This window comes from Maniola jurtina, chromosome 12 (assembly GCF_905333055.1).
Source record: "Maniola jurtina chromosome 12, ilManJurt1.1, whole genome shotgun sequence".
NCBI classification, from domain to species: domain Eukaryota; kingdom Metazoa; phylum Arthropoda; class Insecta; order Lepidoptera; family Nymphalidae; genus Maniola; species Maniola jurtina.
The window spans coordinates 13,121,475-13,130,652 of NC_060040.1; the positions used below are offsets into that span (position 1 = coordinate 13,121,475).

At 35.5% G+C, this 9,178-nt stretch overlaps 1 protein-coding gene across 2 annotated transcripts; it reads left to right on the forward strand.

The window, feature by feature from the left end:
• The first annotated feature begins 3 nt into the window (after nt 1-3).
• Nucleotides 4-6,554, forward strand: LOC123870162. 2 transcript variants are annotated; one of them, XM_045913353.1, is made up of 7 exons: nt 4-1,438; nt 1,516-1,634; nt 1,722-1,802; nt 2,294-2,417; nt 4,278-4,366; nt 5,390-5,537; nt 5,688-6,554. In XM_045913353.1, the coding sequence occupies exons 1-7, from the start codon at nt 1,411-1,413 to the stop codon at nt 5,837-5,839; spliced, it is 741 nt and encodes a 246-aa protein (XP_045769309.1). In that variant the 5' UTR covers nt 4-1,410; the 3' UTR covers nt 5,840-6,554. The 2 variants fall into 2 exon arrangements, with proteins under 2 accessions (XP_045769309.1, XP_045769310.1); XM_045913354.1 differs by having other exon boundaries at nt 2,309-2,417.
• Nucleotides 6,555-9,178: the final 2,624 nt, after the last annotated feature.

A 9,178-nucleotide genomic window follows, 5' to 3' on the forward strand; every position in this document is an offset into this window, starting at 1 on the left:
GGCGCACATATGGCGGAGCGCAGCGCAGAGAATGCTCGCGAAGTTTTCTAATCGCGTGACATTACGCGAATTTCTACCAGAGCACGCGCGGGACTGCGCGCGGATGCGCAATTGATTTTAGATATTATTTCAATGACGACAATGTCGATAATACTTTGACTGCGAAAAAAGCTCTGCGCTGCGCTCCACCATATGTGCGCCGGTCCTAAATGTAAGGGCGTTTGTGCACTTATTCATATTCGTTTTCGTAAAAATGCGATTCAAAGTGACCGCCATACAAAACGTAACGTACGCGGGCGGCCACTTTGAATCTACGAAAACAAATACGAACGACTCGCCACACGGCACTATTTGCCGCCACGATACAAAACATTGCACATGACGTGACGAACACCGTTACGACATACGTTTTTCCACGAATGACAATTATTCTAAAACCACACGCCAGTTGCGGCTTGTTTTCTTCAAATTCGCTTGTTCATAATGTTGGATCCCGAATTTAACGACGGCGGCATCTTGTTATCCTACAGTTTGTCGTGGGTTGCGTATCTTGATCGGCAAAATCGTGCCGTACGGTGGCTCGTGCACGCCCTAATGTCATCTCATTGTCATCTCTGGTTTGCATTTCTTCACTCTGGTCTGCAGTCTACTGGGCCTTTGGTTAATTAATAAAACTTCTCATTGGTCTACTGAACGTGTCTCCACACCGCACTGCTTTAGTGGACAGGTCTCCTTAGAGCTTTTTCCCTGGTGATGACATATGGTGACCACCATGATTCATGGATCATGATATTTTAAATCATTTAATTATTTCTCGCACTCCTATTTCAATAGCGTGTTAATATTTGTGGTATTGTAATTTGGAAAAATGCCACAGCCACAAGCATCTCGTTAAAATAGTAATTCAGTGCCACATCGATAGATTTCATGGCATTTCAAATACCTACGTAGTTAGGTACTCGAAGAGTATTTGGAAATGGAAATACTTACCTACTAGACCTTTAGCGGCTTACACAAACACAAAGAAATCGTGGTTTGTTTTCATTTCATATTGTTAAAACGGACTATTCATTATCACAATATGGACTATTCGACTTTAGGCAGAATGACGTTGGATCATTGCCTGAACATAGATTGTAAATTTAAAAAAGCGTTCTGTCAGTTGCTTCTTATCAGTCATTTCACGTTTTTCGCACATTTTTGCAATTTTTGCTCATAAAAATACAATAAAATTATTTATCCGCCATCGAAAGTAATTTTTATTCATGTTACAAGTGCATTTATAACGATATCGTCATAATATAATACATAACAGTGGAGTAAATATCATTACAAAGCGAAAACGCCTTTCTAAGGAGTTTTAATGAATTTCGCGTGTATAAAATCGGTTTAGGACGTTATAAGTGGAAAATGCAAGGCAGTAACGATTCCCTATCTGGTGCGTTTCTAAATTGGTGTATCACTTTGATCAACATCGTGTGAACGAACGTAATCTTAGTTAGTTGGTTTTTTTAGTTTTGGGTCCAAATATGAGTGGTTCGCCTGCTGTTCTACTGACTCCTGGCCGAACGCGGAACATAGCCCAGGATATGGAAGCGTTACGGCTTTCTAGACAAGATAATCCATATTTACAAGTAAGTGCATTCACCAAAGACCTTATGTAAGTCAATTCTGCTTGTATGTAATGTGTTGGTCATTAACTGGTGATATAATCGTTACAGCAAGTGATGGCGAGCAGGGAAAGTTTGATAGACAGTCACGCTGATGAATGTGAATCTGATGATACTATATTAATGTCACAGGTAATTTGCTTTACATACTTCACTAATCATTGCCTTATTGTGCTTTGCGGAAAATGATGTTACTACTTTAGGCCAATCAATTTGAATTTTTTGTAAAATTTCAAGGTTTTTTTGTAAAACAGTTTACAATATAGTAATTTATAATCACATTTTTTCATTAACCTAGGGATTACCGAGTGTGAGCTGGTAAAAGTCTGAAAATAATGATTATCACAGCAGTTTGGACTTTTACCACTAAGACTTAGTAAATACTAGGTTTAACAGCAAATTCAAAGGTAATTTGTATAGATAGCATGTACCTACACCCTTTTGCTTTTGCTCCACAGGTGAAGTCTAAGGTCTAAAACTTTTTGAATTCAGTCTAGTAAAGTAATAATTTATGAAGCTTACATTTTGATGCTCCATATTTAGTTTTGTCAATGTAATTTCTAGTCTAATACTAATTCTGATGCCTTCCAATATTTCTGACTGCTGATTAAACTTAATTCTAGTTTATAACTTTTCAGGAATTTGGTAGCACAGCTCTCAGTTTTGTGGAAGATGACCCTATGACACTCAAAGAAGTCCATGAACATTTAATTAGGTCACCTCCGCCCACTAGTTGCTGGCCTCACGGTATGTATAAATACTATATTCATCTAAACTCTAAAACTAAATTTTGTCAAAAAAGTTAAATCATACTTAATATTATAAATGTGAAAGTGTGTCTGTCTGTATGTCTGTCTGCTACCTTTTCATTGGTTGACCGATTCTGATGAAAGGTATAGAGTTAGCTTATATCCTGAGAACGGACATAGGCTTTTATTTTCCGGTATAAAAGTCGCCTATATGTTAATCCAGGGTATAATCTATCTCCGTTCAAAGATTTACCCAAATCCATCCAGTGGTTTTTGCGTGAAAGAGTGATACACACAAACTTTATAATATTAGTGTGAAGCATCCACTGTTGCAGGTGCTATTTTAAGATACCTGATGTCCAAGAATAGATTATATTGGTGACAGCATAGAGTAAAATTATTATTTTTATCAAACTTTTGCACTGACAAGAAAATGATAAATAATGAAAATAATGTTTAAAAAATTTAATTAAGTAAATGCATGATTAATGAAAAATAACACTTTCCTGCTTTTCCTATATTATATTTTTTGTCTCTAATTACTAGCATTATCTCATTAATAAATCATAGGCTAACTGGCTAAAACTAACTTTCTGATTATTTACTATTATTAAGTACTTATGAAAAAAATTTTGTTCATCACACTGATATAAAAATAACACCTAACTTAGACAATTCACTAAAATTTTCTACGAACTAGTGTGCAATAAAATAATGCAGTTACGGCAAAATGACATCTATGCTAGTGTGATGATTGTATTCATCTCTGATTGGCCCCTTTTTACAAGAGGTACTATAAGGATCTAAACTCAAAATCGTGATGCAAATTAGTAATGCAGTGAAGTGTTGGCCCGAATAAACCATGTTGCAACCATAAATGTCTAAAAAAGGTGTGCGATGCGAATGACAAGTTCTTGCAAAGCGTCAAGCGTGCTCGTAATTTTCGATGATGGGAAATCGCGTCGCGGTTTTTGAGTTTCGGTCCTAAGGGCAAGCTTGCACTGCGGAATTTCACCGCATGATTTTTCCAGCAAGGGTCTGCGACATATGGAGATTGTATGAAGCCGCACGCATTTGCGAAAAAATACGCGCGAATGGCTTCATATAATTCCCATGTCACAGACTTCTGCGGGGAAAATCGCGCGGTGAAATATCAGAGCCTAACAGCCGGTTCCCGTTTGTCGTCTGTCGGGTCCGGATTTTAATCGGATGTTCCAGTGGCAAAACATTTTATATGAAGCTATTCACACTTGTCTGAAACCTGTTTTGTGTCAAAATATTCTGTCACTGGAACATCCGATTAAAATCCGGACCCGACAGCCGACAATTGGGAACGGGCTGTAAGGGCTCTTGTACAATTTTGCGGTGTGACGACGCATCACAACAATGACGTTGCACTGTAACGCGATGTGATAACGCAATACAAAAATTTCGTCGCATCAGGCATCTTACAATATATCTATTAACAAAGCTATTATGAACCCGTCTGTGTTAAAAGTGTGGAAAAATGTAAAAAAACATTGTTTAAACTTGCTTTTTATATTATAACATGATTGTTTTAAGCATTTGTTTAAAACAATGCCAAACTGGACGCTGAATTTTCAGTCAGCGTTCAGTTTCATCTGAGGCGTCGATTCATCTGTGCTACGATGACGCGCTGTCATCGTATCATGGATGAATCGGAACGTTCGTATTGCGTGCGAGAATTTCCACGATGCGTTGTGCGTTGTCGTAGATTTTTGCGATGCGTCGTACCACCGCAGTGACCCAACATCTATAGCATATTAACATTATGAGCTAGACCTTATACCTGCTTTAGAAAGCATACTAACGATTTTCTCCCGCCGCTCGGACGCAGACTCTCTGTCGTACCGCGCGTCGAGCGCGTTCGACTTCACGGACGCGCCCGTCTCCTATAGCGCTTGCTCCGTCAATTCACACGAAAAGGTTACTAACAATGTCTTTAATTATTCTTGTGCTGTCCAGTCTAGATTATCTTACAGTGTGAAATTCCAGCCTTCAATCCAATAAATAATTATTAAGATATTGTAAAAGCATGAATTACCGAAGGATAATTATATTTTGCAATAAAATCTAAGATTTATCAAGTCAGAGTCTTAACATTTATTTACTGGTGAAAATACAAACTGTTCTGTGAATCGTTTCAGGCTTGTACCAGCATTCGCTCAGTAAATCTTAGGTATTGCCTCGCGAAACTCCGTACGCGAAAATCCGTATAAGTTTGAATGCAACTCTTTTTTCTTTAATAGGCTACGATGGCATTTTGATTTGGTCATGATTGGCATTCTTTAATGGTGTGCCATTGTGTATGATATTTTTTACTTATTATGTTATTGGCCTTGTTGCCTGAATTAAATAATAAAAAAACAGAGTAATATAATCTTGTCGATCTTATCAATCGATATTCTGGCTGGAATTTCGCACTTTTTTGGGCGTTGGAAGCTTTTGCATGTTACAGGCGTCGGTGTTTGTTTTTAGCGTAGTTTATTTAAAGAGTAATTAATACTTTTTGGCAATAAATTGTAGTATTAGTATGTTATTCTTTTTTCCATTATGTATTTTCAATATTTTCTTCAATTCTTTATTTCGTATACTTATTTATAACATTTATTCTCATTGGTGACGTTATTTCATTTGATGTTTGATAGCTAAGTACCTATACCTTCAATAGTTCGTATTAGGTACGATTCCGTGCCGTGCTGCAATGCCGTCTGCCGTCGCGACATATGTCATCGCCGTCTGCTGCTGCAGTCTGACATCTGTCGCATGGCTCGGATTCACGCCTTTATTGATTATTTTACATTACATCTTACTACTTAGTTCATTTTATTTGGTGGTCATTTCATGTAGTAACTTAGTTATCACAATATGAAAGTATTATGTATAAGTTAGTTTTTTCGTGTATTATATTTATCAATAATTTCCTAAAACACAAAAACTCGTATCCAGGAACTTCTCCCGGTCCGCTCTCCGCGCCGGGGTAACAGGAACGAGGAGAACAAAAATAACAACACTCCAAGCAGACCCCGCTCTTCACGATCAGTGTCACCGAGATCACACGATTTGAGCTTATGCGGACGACCGCTGTCTTTACCAGGTTTGTCTTTTTTACAATTCTATATCTTTGGTTAGTCTTACTTAGAAGTTTTTCCGCAATATAATTTTAATTTCCCAAATTTTTTGTCTATTTACAGTTTATCAATTCACTTTTTTTTTAATTTTTGACTGCAATATTTGTAATATTCAGGTGAAAGCCATCTCCGCACAGCCCTTAGTAAAAAGCCGAGCGCACAACAAACTGAAAGGTTCTCCATACTTCAACATCCACGGCCTTTAAGACGACCGCACACCGGCCGACGCGACGACGAAAGCGTAAAATTGGTTCAAGACGATAAATAGAGCAAAGTAAGCGGAGCAAGGACAAATTCCTATAAAAAAACTGCAGGTAGAATTCTGGACGTCAAACACATGCAAGTAGAACCGTGGAAACTAAGCAGAATTCTTGTCATGATGCATTTGTAAGTAGAATTCTTGTCTGATGAACTTGCAAGTAGAATTCTCGTCGTGATACACTTGCAAGTAGAATTCTTGTCATGGTTTACTTGCAAGGAAAATTCTTGTCGTGATTTACTTGTAAGTAGAATTCGTGTTGTGGATCACTTCAAGTAGAATTCTTATCGTGATACATTTGCAAGTAGAATTCTTGTCGTGATACACTTGCAAATAGAATTCTTGTTGTGGTACATTTGCGAATAGAATTCTGGCGGAAGCATTCCTCATCTGCTTACTTGCAAGTAGAAGTGTTATTTTCATACATTTGCAAGAAGAATTATTGATGCCGGGAAACGCTTGCAAGTAGAAATCTTGTCTTTAAGCACTTTCAGGTAGAATTGTTGGTATAGATCACAAGCGACTAGGATTCATGTCATGGTCTTGCTTAATAAAATTCTAGTCATGAAATATTTACGAGTAGAACTTTTGTCATCGCACTTGCAAGTAGATTCATGCCTAGAATTCTCCTCATTTAGAAATTGACACATTGAACACTTGCAAATAGATTTCTAGAAGTAAAATACTTGTACTTGCAAGTAGATTTTGATCAGGCACTTGCAAGTAGAATCACACTAATATTATAAAGGCGAAAGTTTGTATGTGTGTGTGTGTGTGTGTGTGTGTATGTTTGTTACTCCTTCACGCAAAAACTACTGGACGGATTTGGCTGAAATTCGGAATGGAGATAGATAAGATCCTGGATTAGCACATAGGCTACTTTTTATCCCGGAAAACCAAAGAGGTCCCACGGGATTTAGAAAAACCTAAATCCACGCGGACGAAGTCGCGGGCGTCAGCTAGTTCTTTATATTTTCAAGTAGGGTTATCGTCATATTGGTGCAATCGATTTTGTTACTTATATTGTTTTTACATTTTTTTTTGTAATTTTTTAGTATTACTGTAAATTAACTTTATGATTCCTATGCCTTGTGCGACTTTTAAATGTCTAGCCTAGTTATATACCTATCCTTATTAAAACTTTATTTACACTATTTTAAGTTTAATAATATGTGTCTTTTACGGCTGGAATTAATAATAATAATTAATCGATTTATAAAATTTTAGCAACGTTGTTATTGGTCAAAAATATATTTTTGTCAAATAACAACATTGCTAAGTAACTTATAGAAAATTACAGAAACATTGATTAATTTTATTATTAATTTCAGTAGTTAGTTACCATTTAAATATATTCGAATGCTAAGTACATAAGAGAGATGGTAATTGTAATAATATAAGTATTATATTATAACTAAAAAATTAATACAACTAAATGATTAGAAGATTAGTTCAAAATAAAATCGTGATACTAATTACCGTAAACTACGACACACTTGCCGCCGTTATGCCAAAGATAATAAAGCTTAGGTTGTTTTGTTAACAAAAATGATGACACTATCTGCGCCTCGTCTGACATAAACCGGCTTGGTAAGTTAATCCATACCTACTTACTAATATTACAAATGCGAAAGTGTGTCTGTCCGTCTGCTAGTTTTTCATGAAAATAATCTAGAATAATTAAAAAATATTGTAAAATCTAAAAATATCATGTGTGTCTCTAAAGATCGCTAACTAACTACATATATTGTCTCAGATAACTTAGTTAAACATCTAGATATTATAATTTCGCGGGCTCTATCTCGCATGTTGTTTTAAATTTTACATACTTTGGTTTATTGTTACTTGATTGATAATATATGGGTCAGTAATTCTATCTTTTTATAAGTTAATTACTTAAAATTGATAGAATATATAAAAAGAAATTAAATAAACTAATAAGTGATTTTATTTATTTGGGATTACTTATTTATAAAAAGTTGTAATGGTATTAAAATGAAATGATCCCGATCAATCGATAATAGCTTTTAAAACTTATCGAAATAATCAATTTACTACCTTATCCTATTCTATTTTAAAACCTTTTTTTTTTTTTCTTTAAATCTGGCTTTACTCTGATTAGCCAATGTCAAGTTTGTGATATTTTCAAGTTATTGAATTTATACAAGTATGGACTCCGTCTGCGCCGGCGCCCGCCGACATACGCGCGGCGCCCCTTTAGAGCGCTTCCCAGTCAGTTCCACCACCAAAAAACACCAATTAACACAAAAACCAGCCACTCTTAACAAAAAAAAAACACAACACGCGCGCCAGCAAACGCCATCGCAGACGAAGTCCTTTTAAAACCTTATCCATGAAAATAAAAGTTGTCATAGATAAATTCCATTTAAATAAACCATTGAAAAAAATACTAACTTCTTTTGTGTATAAATAAAGGAAATTAAAACAAAACCGTAGGTATATACTTAAGGAAGTATAGTATATCTTTAATCTGTGACAAAAACTGTCTTATCTTTCGAGTTTCGTGGTATTCTTGTGGTATTGTAGAGAGACGCTAAAGGAATTGAATTTTGTCTAAAATATTAAAGTGAGAAGTCGTTTACAAAAATTTACATTATAAAATAATTGATATTATTAGTTTATTGTAACTGTTGGTATGTTATTACTTATTATTTTATTTCCGATTCATGAAATTATGAAAATTACTACAGCTTATAAATTGTAATATGTAATTAAATAATGATATCATATGTATAGTTATATTATGACGTATAATATCTACATAAAAGCAAGTGTAATTGGTTAAGAGCCAAAGATTTACACGCACACATTCCTAAATGCTCATCCTAGTGTTAATTATTCCTACACTCGCAGAGAATGTGTAGTTTCTCTAAAAATTAGTGTTAAATAATATACTAAGTATATTGACAGGATTCAGGACTAAAAAAAATGTTATCCTTCTCCCAATCTTCTATATGGAAAAGGATAACTCAATGTATATCTAATTTAGTAACAAAAATGGCCATACCGAATATGTACCTAATAAATGTAAGTAAGTAACTAATTCTGTCGAAAGCCATACAGTCCGACAAGGCTCTTTTGGCACTTGAGTGAGGGCGCAGTTGTCGCTTTATGCCGACACAAACGAACTATCAATAAGTGCACTTCTCAAGATGGCGGCTTTAGTTCCGATTTTTGCCACGCGCCAAAAGAGCCATGTTGGACTGTACATTTTACGTTTAAAAAAACTTTGTCTGTCTATGATCCTCGAAATGCTTACGTTCTAAGCTTAAAAGAATGGTGGCATAACAATTTTTAGATTTAGTAAATTGTATTAAATTATTCCGT

Coding starts and splice junctions, on each gene's coding strand:
- LOC123870162 (XM_045913353.1), top strand. CDS start 1,411: ATGCAAGGCAGTAACGATTCCCTATCTG. Junction 4,367..5,389: donor CCGTCAATTCACACGAAAAG/GTTACTAACAAT, acceptor ACTCGTATCCAG/GAACTTCTCCCGGTCCGCTC. Junction 5,538..5,687: donor ACGACCGCTGTCTTTACCAG/GTTTGTCTTTTT, acceptor TGTAATATTCAG/GTGAAAGCCATCTCCGCACA.